The sequence below is a fragment of the Bufo gargarizans genome, chromosome 1 (genome assembly GCF_014858855.1).
Source record: "Bufo gargarizans isolate SCDJY-AF-19 chromosome 1, ASM1485885v1, whole genome shotgun sequence".
NCBI lineage: Eukaryota > Metazoa > Chordata > Amphibia > Anura > Bufonidae > Bufo > Bufo gargarizans.
Genome location: NC_058080.1, coordinates 50943875 through 50961921, shown reverse-complemented (window position 1 = coordinate 50961921; position 18047 = coordinate 50943875). Strand labels below are relative to the sequence as shown.

Sequence of the window (18047 nt, the reverse complement as noted above, 5' to 3'; positions counted from 1 at the left end):
GAGAGAGAGGAGGGGGAAAGTGAAGGAGAGAGAAAAGGGAGGGGGGGGGAGGAGAGGGAGAGAGAAAGAGAGGTAAGTTGAGGCGATAGAGGAGGGTGAAAGTGAAAGGCGATAGAGGAGGGGGAAAGTAAAGGCAGAGAGGAGGGGGAAAGTAAAGGCGAGAGAGGAGGGGGAAAGTAAAGGCGAGAGAGGAGGGGAAAGTAAAGGCGAGAGAGGAGGGGGAAAGTAAAGTGCGAGAGAGGAGGGGGGAAAGTAAAGGCTAGAGAGGAGGGGGAAGTAAAGGCAGGAGAGGAGGAGGGGGAAAGTAAAGGCGAGAGAGGAGGGGGGAAAGGTAAAGGGCGGAGAGAGGAGGGGGAAAGGAAAGTAAAGGCTGAGAGGAGGAGGGTGGAAAGTCAAGGCGAGAGAGGAGGGGGAAAGTAAAGGAGAGAGAGGAGGGGGAAAGTAAAGGAGAGAGAAAAAAGGAGAGGAAAGGTAGAGGAAATGTAAAGTGAAGGAAGATGGTACAGGGGAAAAAAGAGGAAAGGGAAAGGAGGAAAGTGGGAAAAAGGGGAGAAAAGAGGAAAGTGGATAAAAAGGAAGGGAAGAAGGGACAAAAATGAGGGGGAAGGGAAAGGTTAGAAAAGAGAGAAGGAGAAAAAAGAGATAATGAAAAGGGGAGGAAAATGAGAAGGGAAATTGGAGGAAAGAGAGGAAAGGGGAAAAACAAGAGGAAAGAATGAGGGAGAGGGGAAGAAAAGGAAAAACAAAAAAGGGAAGGAAAGGCAAAGAGGAAGAAGGAAAATTAAAGGGTTCACAATCGCTGACCAAACCACCGATGTGTGGACTAGTCCTTACTGTATAGAGCAGGGATCAGCAACCTTCGGCACTCCAGCTGTGGTGAAACTACGACTCCCAGCATGCACACTTCCTTAGCCATTTTCAGAACTCCCATAAAAGTCAATGGAGCGTGCTGGGAGTCGTAGTTTCAACACATCTGGAGTGCCGAAGGTTGCCGACTGCTGGTATAGAGTATTTAGTGCATACTGGTTGCGCTCTCCCATTAACCCTTTCCTTGCCTACTTGGTATTCCTCCGCAGAGCCCCCGACATGCACAGCAGATAAATCCACAGTGACATTGGGAGGAGTATCGATCAGACCCCATGGATAATTCATGAAGGCTGCGCCCGGGGCCCCTCACCAGTCTGGCGGAGGAGCACTAGGAATTATTTATTGATAATTAAGTCACAACAACATTTGTAAGTCGTTAAGAGGCGCAATTAAGTCGCTTCTTGTTACCTTGAGCTATAGAAAAGGAAACGGGAAGCATTATCACGCGTGGCTCCTAACAGGAGGGCCGTAAAAGGCGCCGACTAGGAAAACTGCCTTTTAATAAATCTCAGCAACAATGGCCGCCACGTTCTTAAAGGGACACTACCAGCTGACCTGGCGTCACCATGTAAGGTGTACTCAGGTGATTTATAAGGAGGCTGACTGTGAGGATATATGCCTATAGGTGGCGCTACAGAGCACAACACCCCTACTAGGGAAGGCTGCAGTAAAACTTTTTGCTGGATGCTTGTTTGCAAGGAGAAAAGTGAGGTAGTAAAACCAGCAGCCCCATGCGAGGACTGGATCAGACCCCAGTCATTTATTATGGAATGGCTAAGTCTCCTAGCCAGGGGTGCACAACCCTTTTTGGTCTGAGGGCCGCATTGTCACATCGCTCTATTTCAAGGGGCCGCAAATAAAAAAAATTGCTCTGCGTTTATTTGCATCAGCCTATTACACAGGCCAATGTAAGGTGACTGGGGAGGAATGATCGCCACCACAGAGGTGTGCGGCACCATTATACCGCCAGTTATCAGGGACGAGCGCTCCTATGGACACTTGTCCCCAGTGTATTAGGGGCTTAAAGGTATTTCCTGCAGCATGGCCCCTGAAACCGAAGAGTTCTACTTACCTGCTCCCTGCACTGTGCGGCCATGGCCACATGTACCTCTCCAGCCAATCACTGGCTTCAGCGGTGATGTGGCCCCAAGCAGCGTGTCACTGCTGACTGGAGCGGTGTATGTGACCATGGCCATGCACTGCCAGGTGTAGAAGTGCAGGTACCGGAAGATGGCGGCATGAAGCAGGTAAGTGTGCATCTTCAGGGGCCACGCTGCAGGAACTTGTTCATAAATCAGTGATCCCCTGCACTGCAGAGGCCGCGCTCCCTGGTTATTACCGCCTCCTGCCGGTTACAGGCGCCCCGCAATAACCAGTAAGCATTTTCCCTAACTAGTGGGGGAAGCGCTTATTGGTTAACACTTTAATAACCAGGCCAAACAGACACTTTTTTGTGATTTAGCGCACGCGGTGGTCATGTATTTTATTATTTTTTTATCTTTTGCAACTTAAATTTTAATATATTTCTGCTACAAACAATATCCCCCAAGGGGTCATAAAAAGACCTTTGGGGGACACTGACACTTTGTTAATTTTTCACTTTTTCCTTTTTAGTTTTTCCTTTTGTTTTTTATTAATATTTTATTGTATTATTGTTTATAATTGGTTTATTACTTATTATTTAAATATATTTTTGCCACATATGTCCTCCAAGAGGTCATAAAAAAAGACTGTTGGGGCCAATGAACACTGTACTATTTTGCACTTTATTTTTCCTTTTATTTTAATAAATATTTTTATTTTTTTCTATTATTTTTTTTAAACATATTTTTGCCACATAATGCCCCAAGGGATCATAAAAAGACTGTTAGGGAACAGTGAACACTCTTATTTTGCAGTTTTTCCTTTTCTTTTATTTGCATCTTATTTTATAATTTTCAATTTTTTCTATCATTTTCTTCCTTTATTTGTGTCATATTTTTTATATATATATTTTTTTTTTCCACATAATTTGTCCCCAAGAGGTCACAAAGACCTTTGGGGACATAGACTTTTTTTTTTGCACCATTTCCACTGTAACTGGGGCATCCAAAGGAGCCCCAGTCACAGGGGAAACCAGCCTGCTGTGGGGGCTTTGTACACAGGCAGAGTTGATCCTGACCCTGCAGCTCTGCGCTCCTCTGCCCCCAAGCCGGGTCCACCCTGCATAGCGCTCACCTGTGTGAGGAGAAGGCAGAAGCGCTGACACACTGCTTCTGCCTTCTCCTCGGCTCCCCCGCTGTCACTGACAGCCGAGGACCCGTCCGGCTCCTGCTACAGTGCGGGAGCTGCAATGCTTCATCGTGCGGCACTACGGGCAGAAACACAGCGTATTGCACCATCAGCTGTGTTTCTGTCCAGGGGGATGGGGGCCGCAAACATTGGCTCTGGGGGCCGCGGGCCGTGCACCCCTGCTCTAAGCTAATGGGCACCAAGCAATCATTTTCACTGGGCTCTTATATCATGTACGTTGCAATCTTGAAAGTCCAGGGTTGAAGGTCCCCCGACCATCTGAGCAAGAAGTGGCTGCCAAGTGTCCTACAACAGCTCTAGGACTGGGTGGGTCCCCAAAAAGAGGGCAACAGTGCAGTGTACAGTGCCTTGCAAAAGTATTCACCCCCTTGACTTTTCCCGTATTTTGTTACATTACAGCCTTAAGTTCGGTGTTTTGTTAATCTGAATTTTGGTAAAATGTGGCAACTGCTCATAGAGACTTATCCAAAGCGACTTGGAGCTGTGATTGCCGCAAACGGTGGCTCTACAAAGTATTGACTTTAGGGGGGTGAATAGTTCTGCACATTGACTTTCTGGTATTTTGTCCTATTTGTTGTTTGCTTCACAATAAAGGAAAACAAACATCTTCACAGTTGTCGGCTGTTCTGTAAATTACACTGCTCAAAAAAATAAAGGGAACACAAAAATAACATCCTAGATCTGAATTAATTAAATATTCTTCTGAAATACTTTGTTCTTTACATAGTTGAATGTGCTGACCACAAAATCACACAAATTAAAAAATGGAAATTACATTTTTCAACCCATGGAGGTCTGGATTTGGAGTCACACTCAAAATTAAAGTGGAAAAACACACTACAGGCTGATCCAACTTTGATGTAATGTCCTTAAAACAAGTCAAAATGAGGCTCAGTAGTGTGTGTGGCCTCCACGTGCCTGTATGACCTCCCTACAACGCCGGTGCATGCTCCTGACGAGGTGGCGGACGGTCTCCTGAGGGATCTCCTCCCAGACCTGGACTAAAGCATCTGCCAACTCCTGGACAGTCTGTGGTGCAACGTGACGTTGGTGGATAGAGCGAGACATGATGTCCCAGATGTGCTCAATTGGATTCAGGTCTGGGGAACGGGCGGGCCAGTCCATAGCATCAATGCCTTAGTCTTGCAGGAACTCAGGGCCGACCTCACCAGCATATGGTCTCACAAGGGGTCTGAGGATCCCATCTTGGTACCTAATGGCAGTCAGGCTACCTCTGGTGAGCACATGGAGGGCTGTGCGGCCCTCCAAAGAAACACCACCCCACACCATTACTGACCCAATGCCAAACCGGTCATGCTGGAGGATGTTGCAGGTAGCAGAACGTTCTCCACGGCATCTCCAGACTCTGTCACGTCTGTCATGTGCTCAGTGTGAACCTGCTTTCATCTGTGAAGAGCACAGGGCGCCAGTGGCGAATTTGCCAATCTTGGTGTTCTCTGGCAAATGCCAAACGTCCTGCACGGTGTTGGGCTGTAATCACAACCCCCACCTGTGGACGTCGGGCCCTCATATCACCCTCATGGAGTCTGTTTCTGACCGTTTGAGCAGACACATGCACATTTGTGGCCGGATGGAGGTTATTTTGCAGGGCTCTGGCAGTGCTCCTCCTGTTCCTCCTTGTACAAAGACGGAGGTAGCGGTCCTGCTGCTGGGTTGTTGCCCTCATACGGCCTCCTCCACGTCTCCTGATGTACTGGCGTGTCTCCTGGTAGCACCTCCATGCTCTGGACACTACGCTGACAGACACAGCAAACCTTCTTGCCACAGCTCACATTGATGTGCCATCCTGGATAAGCTGCACTACCTGAGCCACTTGTGTGGGTTCTAGACTCCGTCTCATGCTACCACTAGAGTGAAAGCACCGCCAGCATTCAAAAGTGACCAAAACATCAGCCAGGAAGCATAGGAACTGAGAAGTGGTCTGTGGTCACCGCCTGCAGAACCACTTCTTTATTGGGGGTGTCTTGCTACTTGCCTATAATTTCCACCTGTTGTCTATCCCATTTGCACAACGGCATGTGACATTGATTGTCACTCAGTGCCGCTTCCTAAGTGGACAGTTTGATTTCACAGAAGTGCGATTGACTTGGAGTTACATTGTGTTGTTTAAGTGTTCCCTTTATTTTTTGGAGCAGTGTACATGATGCCAATCCTCAAACAATCCATGTTAATTCCAGGTTGTGGAGGCACCAAAATACGGAAAAAGTCAAAGGGGGTGAAATACTTTTGCAAGGCACTGTATCCTTTACCAATTCTACATTCAAAACAGGGTCATGGGTCATCTTTTTTAGGATCGGAGATGACCCCCGCTGATTTAACAGTGATCCTCTGAATAAAGCATAGCTTGTTCTTCCCACATTACCCATAACAGTATGTGACACAGAAACAATGACACAAAGTAAAACCAATACAAAATATAAAGAAAACTAAATAAATAAATAAAAAAAATTAGAAAATTAGCCAAAGAATAAAACATACAAAAAAAGAAAATAAATAATTCCCTTAAAAGCCGATCTACACAGCTACAGTCTATAGGGAAATCTGAGCTGGGCGTACAGAGTGATCCGGCCATTACTGCGCGCCCGGCGCTGCGTGTACAGTCACGTTCACACTATACCATGGGGGGGCTCCGGGTCCACCCTCCACTGAAGAAGCTACAACGTGGGCCACACGGGCAGACAGAATGACTATGTGGCTGGGGTAACGATGATAAAGGCGATGGGGGTCTGACCGTGTGGGAAGATAAAAGGCAGTGCCATAACACACAAGGCCGTTGGTCAGCAGGAGTCGTCCATGTGCAGTTCTGTATACCACCTCCCCCAAGAGGCAGGCAAGTCTGATCATGAAATGATATAGATAGTGGCTCACCCTTCCTGTTATCACAGACAGGTGCTCTCACCCTTCCTGTTATCACAGACAGGTGCTCTCACCCTTCCTGTTATCACAGACAGGTGCTCTCACCCTTCCTGTTATCACAGACAGGTGCTCTCACCCTTCCTGTTATCACAGACAGGTGCTCTCACCCTTCCTGTTATCACAGACAGGTGCTCTCACCCTTCCTGTTATCACAGACAGGTGCTCTCACCCTTCCTGTTATCACAGACAGGTGCTCTCACCCTTCCTGTTATCACAGACAGGTGCTCTCACCCTTCCTGTTATCACAGACAGGTGCTCTCACCCTTCCTGTTATCACAGACAGGTGCTCTCACCCTTCCTGTTATCACAGACAGGTGCTCTCACCCTTCCCGTTATCACAGACAGGTGCTCTCACCCTTCCTGTTATCACAGACAGGTGCTCTCACCCTTCCCGTTATCACAGACAGGTGCTCTCACCCTTCCCGTTATCACAGACAGGTGCTCTCACCCTTCCCGTTATCACAGACAGGTGCTCTCACCCTTCCTGTTATCACAGACAGGTGCTCTCACCCTTCCTGTTATCACAGACAGGTGCTCTCACCCTTCCTGTTATCACAGACAGGTGCTCTCACCCTTCCTGTTATCACAGACAGGTGCTCTCACCCTTCCTGTTATCACAGACAGGTGCTCTCACCCTTCCTGTTATCACAGACAGGTGCTCTCACCCTTCCTGTTATCACAGACAGGTGCTCTCACCCCAACCACAATAGGTTATAGCAAGAAAGTGTTGTATAGTGGGCACTTAATATCTGTTACTACACATTGGGTACAACATATTTATTATTTAAAATTCTATCAATATTCCACCAGATTTCAATCAATTACATAACATTCAATCAATATAACACAATACTATTATATAAGACAATGTAAATCAATCCCTAAAATTTATAAAATTTTTGGAGGTTAGATAAGAATTATTATATTATTCCTGCGGATTAGCCAAGGACCGATTAATGGTTGGTTAGAGTATCATATATTCCTCCATAAAATCCCTCTAAAAATTCCACACTATTTTGTATAGTGCAGTCAATACAGTGCAATTGATGCGGAGCACTTGTTAATAATATGCTGATGTCCTTCAATAGTTGGAAAGTCTCAGTTGCATAGCAAATTATTACTCGGGTAATGTTTTGGATCAGGGGTTATTATATGCAGTTTGATATTTGTACTTACTGCTTGTGGTTCAACCTTTTGTATATCTGACTGTAATGGCGTCCCACTACCAGTCAGTTCACTCACCCCTCTTCTTCTACCCGATGGCGTGCATATTGCTGCGTTGTTCAGGGACCTCCTTCCGGTTTCTGTTCGGCGTCCCACGTGATCGGAGCCTCGGAACGTCCCACGTGACCTATACTTCGTTCAGTTTGTTTTCCGGAGGCGGTGCCAACCTCCGTACATGTGATTATTTTAAAGAATGTTTCTATAGTTTTTTCCCCAACAGTCGGTTATTAGTTACAATGCTGTAGGACGTCTTTTTTTAGTATAAGGATCTCATCCACTCCTGCTAAGTCTGTGATCATATCTACTGGTGCAGGACCCCACAGTCACCCCCATTACCCTGGATATGGCACCAGCAGTCACACCTCGGGGGATGGGGAGCGGGTTATACATGAAGCATGACAGTGCAGACATGCAATAAGCCTTCACAATGTCCCCGCAGTGGGCACTTTGTAAACACGTGACAACAACTGAAAGCTACAAACAATGGTCCAGAAGGGCAGATCAGTGAACGGCAATACCGGACACAACTCATGGACAGAAGGGCTGCTTTTGGAAAAGAAAAAAAAAAAAGCCGGAATTAGACTTACCGGTAATTCATTTTCCCCGAATCCACCATGACGGCCCAGAGAGATTTACCCCTGACCTCTGTAGGGGCAGGAACAGAGATAGGTTTAAAAGGACCCCTCCCACCACCATTCACCAGTGAGTTCCAGATTATAGTGCCACAATCACCAGTTAACAAGTGAACCAACAAAGTGTTTTTTGTTTTTTTGGTATTAAGTCATACCAAACCATCGGAGTAAAAAGTATTTTTGGGGTGGGATATCATGCCGTCATGGTGGATTTGTGGAAAATGAATTACCGGTAAGTCTAATTCCGGCTTTCCACTTCACCACCATGACGGCCCAGAGAGACATAACAAATTATATACGTCTTAGGGTGGGGGAATGGCCGGTAGGACCTTGCGACCAAAGGCCAGGTCTGAGGATCTGGATAAGTCAAGTGTATAATGTTTAATGAAGGTGTTTACACTAGACCAGGTTGCAGCCTGGCATATTTGATCTAGGGAAGCTCCTGCCCTTTCAGCAAAAGAGGCAGACATGGCTCTCGTAGAGTGAGCCCGAATGACCTCTGGACAACTGATGCCTTCGATCTTGTAGCAGTCCATAATAGTCTGTTTTACCCATCGGGCAATGGTAGATCTGGAAGCTGCCTTCCCCTTATTTTTACCACAGAAGAGCACTAGTAAATTGTCCACTTTCCTCAGGTCTTTAGTGACCTCTAGGTATCTTAGCACTGTTCGTCTAACATCCAAGGTATGGAAACGTTCTTCTCCAGAAATCTTAGGGTTTTCACAGAAGGAGGGAAGAACGATCTCCTGGTTCCTATGGAAGTCTGTTACTACTTTTGGCAAAAAGGTCGGGTCTAGCCTCAATGGTGACACGTCCTCCTGTATTGTGAGGTATGGTTGTCTTATTGACAATGCTTGGATCTCGCTCAATCTTTTTGCTGATGTTATAGCAATAAGAAAAGCCGTCTTCTGAGAAAGATGTTTCAGAGAACTTGAGTCCAAGGGTTCGTAAGGCGGACCTGCGAGTCCGTTAAGGACAGTGTTTAAGTCCCAGGTAGGCACCCTTGATTTGAGAGAAGGTCTTAGTCTGGCTGCAGATCTCAGGAATCTTTGGATCCATCTATGGCTGGCTAATTCGGAATCGAAATATGCACTAAGTGCTGAGACCTGGACTTTAAGGGTAGAAGGACTTAACCCAGACTCTAGGCCCTTCTGCAGGAAATCCAAAATCCTCAGTACATTCGGTTTGGTCTGGGGCATCGTTGCCAGACCAGGTACAGAATTTTTTCCAGATTTTAAAATAAATGGCGTTGGTCACCTTCTTTCTGCTGGCCTTCAAGGTAGAAATAACCGCTTCGGAGAGACCTCTATGTCTTAGAAGGTTGGACTCAGGATCCAAGCCGAGAGATTCAAGATTTCCGGATCCCTGTTTGAAGACCATTCCCCCTGGTCTATGGTAGTCCTGCTGAGGAAGTCCGCTGCACAGTTTAGGCTTCCTTTTAAATGTATTGCAGATATCGACTTTACGTTCTTTTCCCCCCAGAGGAAGATCTTTTTGGACAGACCTTCTAGTTTTTCAGGTACCGAGTGCCCCCCTCATGTTTGAGGTAGGACACGGTTGTTACATTGTCTGAATAGACCTTTATATGTTGGTTTCTTAATTTTGGAGTGGCAACTTGTATTGTCTCCCAAACTGCCCTGAGCTCCCTGTAGTTTGAAGAATGAGCAGCAATATTTAGAGGCCAGTCTCCCTGGTAGAGATCGGAAAAAAAATTGCGCCCCACCCCTTTATGCTGGCATCGGTATGAACAAGCACTGCTGGGGTTCTGAACCAGACCATGCCCTTCGTTAAGTTTTTGTTTGAAGCCACCACTGGACTGAGGATTTTATGTGGCCCGGGATCAGGATTTTCTTGCCCAAAGAGGATAGATTTTTGTCCCATTTCCTTAGAAGCCAGGACTGAAGGGCTCTGTAATGGGCCTAGCACCAGGGGACTGCTACTATTTAGGCTGTCATCTGACCTAAGAGACTCATCGCTTCTCTGCACGAGAAGGAGCGACGTCCTAGGAAGGCCCTGATCGCGGACTGCAGGTTCAGAATTCTTTCTGCTGGAAGAAAGGTTGTTTGTTTTTCTGAATCTAACAGAACCCCCAGGAATTTTACCCTGGTATTTGGAACTAGGGATGACTTTTTTAGGTTTATCACCCAACCTAGAGATGTCAGAAGGGAGCAGAAGATGTCTCGGTCTGCTATAGACTGATCCACCGAGTTGGAAATCAGTAGAAAGTCGTCTAGGTAAGGAACGACAGTCACACCCTGAGACCTCAGTGAGGCGACCATCTCTACCACCAGCTTCGTGAAAATCCTTGGGGCTGAGGCCATCCTGAAGGGGAGAGCCACGAACTGGAAGTGGTGAACAGACCCTCTGTGATCCCTTACTGCAAACCGTAGGAACCTTTGAGACTGGGAGTGAATAGGAACATGCTAGTATGCGTCCTTTAAGTCGATTGTACAGAGGGACGCATCTTTTTGAATTAAAGGAATGGTGGAATTTAGAGATTCCATCTTGAATTTTTTTGTAGATAAATTTGTTTAGCCTCTTGAGGTTTATTATCATACGGAAGGAACCCCCTGGTTTCTTTACTAAGAAAAGGCTGGAGTAGAAACCTTGCCCCCGTTGAAGCTCGGGAACAGGAATCACTACTCCCAAGTCCCGGAGATTCTGAACCTCCTTCCAGATCTGGCTGTGCTGAAAGGGAGAAGGGTGGTGAGAAATCAGAAACACATTTGGATGTGGGGGGGGGGGGGGGGAGAGATAACTCTATCCTGTATCCATTTCTGACAAGATTTTGAGCCCAGAGGCTGGGAGAAGTCTCCTGCCACTGAGCAAAAAACTGGGATAGTCTTCCCCCAATCCTGGCGTCACCGTTTCTCACCTCCCTTGTTTTGGGGATTAAGGAGGAATCCTCTACCCCTTCCCCCTTTTGGGTAACTCCAACTTCCGGATTTACCTTTACCACGAAAGGAGCTATTTTGGCTACGAAAGGAAGTTTTCTTTTTAGCGGTCTTTTCCTCAGGGAACCCTTTCTTTTTATCCGTAGCCTTCTCAAGGATCTTGTCCAGGACAGGACCAAACACGTATTCCCCTGAGAAGGCTATAGAACATAAAACTTCATCTTGGAAGAGATGTCGCCCGACCAAGATTTCATCCAAAGTGCCCGCCGGGCAGCATTGGACAAAGCTGCATCCTTGGCTGAGAACCTAATCGTCTCTGCAGAGGCGTCTGCTAGAAATCCAGTGGCGGATTTTAATAGGGGAATAGTATCGAGTATCTGATCCCTAGATGACCCTCTAATTCGTTCAGCCACAGGTACATAGACCTGGCGACTGAAGTAGCAGCTATGTTAGTTTTGACACTAAACATGGCTGCCTCCCAAGACTTTTTAATAAACTGTCAGCTTTTCGTTCCATAGTGTCCCTTAACTGACAGGAGTCCTCAAATGGAAGTGAGGTTTTTTTTATTGACCTTGGCCACCTGGACGTCAATTCTAGGGACCTCGTCAAAAATCGTAGAATCCGACGGGTCGAATACAAGGCGGTTCCTGAATTCTTTGGAAATTCCCAGTTTCTTTTCAGGATGGGCCCATTCATCCATCACCATTTCCCTAATGTTTTCGTTTATGGGGAAGACCCTGGAGCGTTTGACCTTCAATCTAGCAAACATCTCCTACTGAACCGTATGGGGTCGCTGTATGTCCTCCACCCCCATGGTATCCCTGATGGCCTTTAAAGGGTCACTCATCTCACTGGGGGTAAAGAAATATTTCCTAGTGTCCTCAACGATCTCACCCTCAGACAGGGGGTCGTCGTCCTCTTTTTTAGAGGATGAGGCATCGTCCTCTAAATGTTCGGTGTCAGAAATATCCGCCATCCTGGGCCGTTTAGGTGGGCGAGACCCCCGGATATCCTCACGGAGGGAGGCCAGGGAAGACTTAACCTCCTCCTGAATCATGGATCTGAACTCCTGCATAATTGAGGGCTGTTCCTCTCTCACTAATTTGGCAATGCAATCCTTGCAAAGTTTTTTAGTATAGTCATCGGGAAGCCGGACGGAGCACTGGATGCATCTGGCGGTCGTCTGACTTTTTTAAAGTTAGTTTGGCCTAAATTTATGTCAGTCTGGTATAGGAGCATAATATAGATGCAGTATACCAGCAGACCCCCAGGGGGAGGGGAACAGAGAATGCACTAGGGTGCACTAGGGTGCACCAGGGTGCACCCCCCCCCCCTTCCATTTGTGAAGCTGCCGGCTGCCCAGGTGGGCTACTCACGCAGGGGCGCTCTGGAGCGGTCTGCTCCTTCAGCTGCGGCTCCTTTTCCTGGTCCGACATGTCTGGTCAGCGAGCGATGCAGAGAGCGCAGCAGGGAAGAGTGCTGGGAGACTTTTTTTTTTATCGAGGCCGCGTCTACTTCCGGGTTTCGCCGGCAACCCGGAAGGGACGTCAGACGCGCGCGACTGCGCAGAGCGTCTTTCCGGTCGGCTCCCCCACAGGGAGGTAGGCGACCTGCGGCAGCTCAGGGCAGGCTTCCCTCAACAGGGAGCATGACCCTGGCGTCACCCTGCCAGCTTTGGAACTAGTCCGCCGGAGAGCAGGGGACGCTTTCCTGGATGATGAACCCACAAGGGAGGCCACAAGGACCGCCGACGCGGTCACCCAGGTACCTTAAAATAAAAATAAATCGAGGTCCACTTCACCTCCCTGAAGCCAGAGAGGACTTCTCTGTCCTGGCCACTATAGGGGCAGGAACACACTGGTGAATGGTGGTGGGAGGGGTCCCTTTTAAACCTCTCTCTGTTCCTGCCCCTACAGAGGTCAGGGGTCAATCTCTCTGGGCCGTCAGGGTGGTGAAGTGGAAAAGTAGCAACGTTTTTCTAATCCTGGACAACCAACATGATTAAATTCTGGCTGCATGCAGTTACCACCAGGGGGAGCTGAAGTGAACAGGTTCAACAGGTGCAGAATAAATCCAACTTCAGAGAGCTGCCCCTAGTGGTGGCTGCAGGTCAGTGCTGTTACAAAGTTAAGGACGGGGCTATATGAAGACAGGTGGTCACAGAGTGAGGGTCAGGGTTGTCAGAGGAGAGCTTGTGATGTCACAGAGTGAGGGGCAGGGTTATGACAAGAGCTTGTGATGTCACAGTGAGCAGCAGGGATATGTGAGGAGAGCTTGTGATGTCACAGGATGAGGGGCAGGGTTATATGAGGAGAGCTTGTGATGTCACAGAGTGAGCAGCAGGGATATGCGAGGAGAGCTTGTGATGTCACAGGATGAAGGGCAGGGATATATGACAAGAGCTTGTGATGTCACAGAGTGACCAGCAGGGATATATGAGGAGAGCTTGTGATGTCACAGGATGAGGAGCAGGGATATATGAGGATAGCTTGTGATGTCACAGGATGAGGAGCAGGGTTATATGAGGAGAGCTTGTGATGTCACAGAGTGACCAGCAGGGATATATGAGGAGAGCTTGTGATGTCACAGGATGAGGAGCAGGGATATATGAGGAGAGCTTGTGATGTCACAGGATGAGGAGCAGGGTTATATGAGGAGAGCTTGTGATGTCACAGGATGAGGAGCAGGGTTATATGAGGAGAGCTTGTGATGTCACAGGATGAGGAGAGCTTGTGATGTCACAGGATGAGGAGCAGGGATATATGAGGAGAGCTTGTGATGTCACAGGATGAGGAGCAGGGATATATGAGGAGAGCTTGTGATGTCACAGGATGAGGAGCAGGGATATATGAGGAGAGCTTGTGATGTCACAGGATGAGGAGCAGGGATATATGAGGAGAGCTTGTGATGTCACAGGATGAGGAGCAGGGATATATGAGGAGAAGTTGTGATGTCACAGGATGAGGAGCAGGGATATATGAGGAGAGCTTGTGATGTCACAGGATGAGGAGCAGGGATATATGAGGAGAGCTTGTGATGTCACAGGATGAGGAGCAGGGATATATGAGGAGAGCTTGTGATGTCACAGGATGAGGAGCAGGGTTATATGAGGAGAGCTTGTGATGTCAGAGTGAGCAGCAGGGTTAAATAGGGGACAACTGGTAATGTCAGTAGGAGGAAACGGCTTAGCTGGAGAGGACTGATGATGTCACATAATGAGGGCAGTGGTTATGTGGATGGATGATGTCACATAGTAAAGACACTGGATGTCTGAGGAGGGGTGGTGATGACAGGGAGAGGAAACTGGTTATCTGGGGAGGGTTGGTGATGTCCGAGCGAAGGGCAGGGTATCTGGGAAGGAATAAATAAGCTCTGGTGATGTCATTGCCCATCTAAAATGACATCATAATGAACTGGTAAAACACAGTAATACAGTGCACATCCCTTAAAACAAGTTTCCCAGATTCTCTCCTGATAATAAGATTACAGGTCTGGAGGAACCCGACGTGGTGTGCGGCTCCTGCAGCAGATGCCAGCGGGCAGTATCTCCTGTATACAGCCCAGGGTCCCATCAGGGACAGACAGATATCAGAGCGCTCATAGACATCAACAGGGTCCCCAAACACCTGGCAGCAGAGCAAATGTGGGGTCTCCACCATAAAGTGTACACCGTATTCCGACCAGGCAGGCACCCTGGACCAAACACTTCACCCTCCTAGCACCCAGGCAAGGAATGAAAAGACAGAAGCATCTTACCTCTCTTCTCCTTGAAGCCCAACAACTTTGTTTAATTTTCCAAACGACAGCGGCCACCAGGAGCAAGGAGAGGAAACAACTGCAACAGTGAAAGAAAAGTACAGTGCAATGAGGATAGGACACCACTAGGTGGCAGCAAATAGCTGAGAAGCTGTACGCATTACCCCATAGAGCTGCCTGCTGCACATCATCTGGATAAGGGCTCATTCAGACGGCCGTATGTGCTTTGCAGTCGGCAAATTGCAGATCCACAAAACACGGATACCGCAATTTGCGGACCGCACCTGGCCGCCACTCTCATAGAAAAAGCCTATTCTTGTCCGCAACTGCAGACAAGAATAGGACATGCTCTATATTTTTAGCGGGACCGCAGAACTGAACTACGGATGCGGACAGCACACTGTGTGCTGTCCGCATCATTTACAGCCCCACTGAAATGAATAGGTCCGCACCCGTTCCGCAAAATTGAGAAAAGTGTGCGGACTCGTTCATACGGCCGTGTGACTGGGCTCCAAGGCTACTTTCACACTTGCGTTGTTGTTTTCCGGGATTGAGATCCGGCAGATTCCGTTTCCGTTTAGTCCTGATGCATTCTGAATGGAAAGAGATCGGTTCAGGACGCATCAGGACGTCTTCCGTTCCGTCAGCATTCCGTTTTGTGACCAGACACAAAAACGCTGCAAGCTGCGGTTTTGTGTCCAGTCATAAAAACAGAAAAAAAAGGATCCGGCACTGAAAACAACGCGAGTCAACGGTGACTGATGCTTTCTTATGGAGCCTAAAAAAATAGATCCGTCACCCATTGACTTTCGATGTGTTTTGTTTTTCCCCCCGTTTACATTTCACACAACCGCATCCTGACGGAACGGATGCATGTCGATGTGCAAAATCAAACCGGATCCGGTTATTTTCTGGTACTGAGATCCTCTGCTGGATCTCAATACCTGAATTAACAACGCAAGTGTGAAAGTAGCCAAGTATGGTGCCGGTCACAGCGCTGCTCCACAACCCATAGCGAGGCCTGAGACCTACCTGAAGAACGTGACAAAGAACTGTACCAAGTCCATAAAGTTACTGTGCTGAGAGAAGGCGATCTGGAAGAGAAGACAGAGACAGTCAGGACCCCGGGGCCACACGGGCGATCGTCACCAGCTTTCATCCACTTCTCAAAACAGTCTAATATCAAACATTTATCAGAAGTGACTCCTCCTTAGACTTGTAGTACTTCTATCATTTTATGTACTTTATTCACTGGTGGGTGGAGCGCGGCGCCACCTGGTGGCTGCATGGTCTCCTTTCATCATCCACCAAGTGATCACTTTGAAGTCAACAGCGGCAACTTCTGCCAAAATGGGAAGCGCATGTAGAGATTGGACTCCAATGCGCTGCGGATTTAGGGTCCATCCACACGGGACTGAATCCAGAGTTTGGACAAACCCTTAAAATCTGCACCCCTAGTCAATTTCCATGTCAGATTGGGGTAAACTGCTGCTTTTATAAATCTGCAGATTTTACTCCAGCAATTCCAGGGTGAGAAGTCTGTCTATGTGCCATGTGTGGACATACCCTTGGGGTATCAGAGCGGCGAGACCCATCCTAGGCCACAGAGGTAGAATGTGCTCATACAGTAGAAGACCATCGCGCCACAACCAAATCGACCAGCACAACCACTAGGTGGCGCCGCACTCCATCCACCTACACACTGCACAAAGGTCATACTCAAGTACATAACCATACGGTACTACATCCAAAGAACACAGCGATGAGACGTTACTGAATGCTGGGGTCACCTAGGCATTTACCAGCTGACCTGCCGGGCACTGAGGGCATCCGTCCTGGTCTTGTCAGGGGCTGGCGGGTGACAGCCTGTGTGTGTACGGAGGTGAACACCCGGCAGTAAAGGATTAGGCCGGCGCTGCCCTCCTGATTATGACATTCATACACAGTCATCACATAAATCCTCAGCCACATTCACACAAGTTTTTATTAATGCAGCAGGCATCTAGCACAGCGCCCCCTAGTGGACATGTGACACGGAAATGGGACTGTGTGCAGGGCCCCCTGCTGGTATGGATGTAAGTGCTTTAAAGACGTTATCCAATCCCTGCACCACTCCTGTTCCCCTCATCGCTGCTTCTCCCCGTGCAAGGATGAAAACATCTTGAACATGACAGACCAGTCATAAAACCCCCATCGTCCCCCAATACTAAAAGGGGAGCCGTCCTCTCTCCCAATACATCTGGTTTAGTATCTACTTGCATTCTCCACATGGCTGGCGTCAGCACCCGGCATACCCGGGGCCCACAGCTCCTGTGGGGGCCCAGAGCGGAGCTGCCAAAGGCCAGCTCCCCGCGCTCCTGTCACTCACCACTCGGCACAGAGGACTTTATTACTATGGAGGGGGCACAGAGGACCTTATTACTATGGAGGGGGCACAGAGGGCCTTATTACTATGGAGGGGGCACAGAGGGCCTTATTACTATGGAGGGGGCACAGAGGGCCTTATTACTATGGAGGGGCACAGAGGGCCTTTATTACTATGGAGGGGGCACAGAGGGCCTTATTACTATGGAGGGGGCACAGAGGGCCTTATTACTATGGAGGGGGCACAGAGGGCCTTATTACTATGGAGGGGGCACAGAGGGCCTTATTACTATGGAGGGGGCACAGAGGGCCTTTATTACTATGGGGGGGCACAGAGGGCCTTTATTACTATGGAGGGGGCACAGAGGGCCTTATTACTATGGAGGGTGGCACAGAGGGCCTTATTACTATGGAGGGGGCACAGAGGGCCTTATTACTATGGAGGGGGCACAGAGGACCTTATTACTATGGAGGGGGCACAGAGGACCTATTACTATGGAGGGGGCACAGAGGGCCTTATTACTATGAGGGGGCACAGAGGGCCTTATTACTGTATGGAGGGGGCACAGAGGGCCTTATTACTATGGAGGGGGCACAGAGGGCCTTATTACTATGGAGGGGGCACAGAGGGCCTTATTACTATTGAGGGGGGCACAGAGGGCCTTATTAACTATGGAGGGGGCACAGAGTGCCTTATTACTATGGAGGGGGCACAGAGGGCCGTTATATGATGGGTCCAGATGGCCTTATGAGAGGAGGGGCACAGAGGGCCTAATTACTATGGAGGGGCACAGAGGGCCTTATTACTATGGAGGGGGCACAGTAGGGCCTTATTAACTATGGAGTGGGCACAGAGGGCCTTATTACTATGGAGGGGCACAGAGGGCCTTATTACTATGGAGGGGGCCACAGAGGGACCTTATTACTATGGAGGGGGCACAGAGGGACCTTATTACTATGGAGGGGGCAACAGAGGACCTTATTACTATGGAGGGTGCACCAGAGGACCTTATTATGGAGGGGGCACAGAGGATATTACTATGGAGGGGGGCACAGTGAGGGACCTTATTACTATGGAGGG

General features: G+C 48.4%; 1 protein-coding gene across 2 annotated transcripts in view; it reads right to left on the bottom strand.

Moving 5' to 3' along the window:
• Positions 1-18047, bottom strand: part of ATRN (attractin) — a 109818-nt gene that overhangs the window by 24111 nt on the left and 67660 nt on the right. The window contains exons 25-27 of one of the 2 annotated variants that reach the window (XR_006390113.1): positions 15635-15696; positions 14603-14681; positions 7339-14197 (exon numbers count right to left, since the gene is read on the bottom strand). Coding sequence is in view for 1 of the 2 variants with exons in the window: in XM_044295406.1 (XP_044151341.1) it covers positions 14603-14681; positions 15635-15696 (141 nt within the window). In the remaining variant the exon portion in view is untranslated. The remainder of the gene's footprint in view (positions 1-7338; positions 14198-14602; positions 14682-15634; positions 15697-18047) is intronic. The other variant, XM_044295406.1, reaches the window with a different exon arrangement.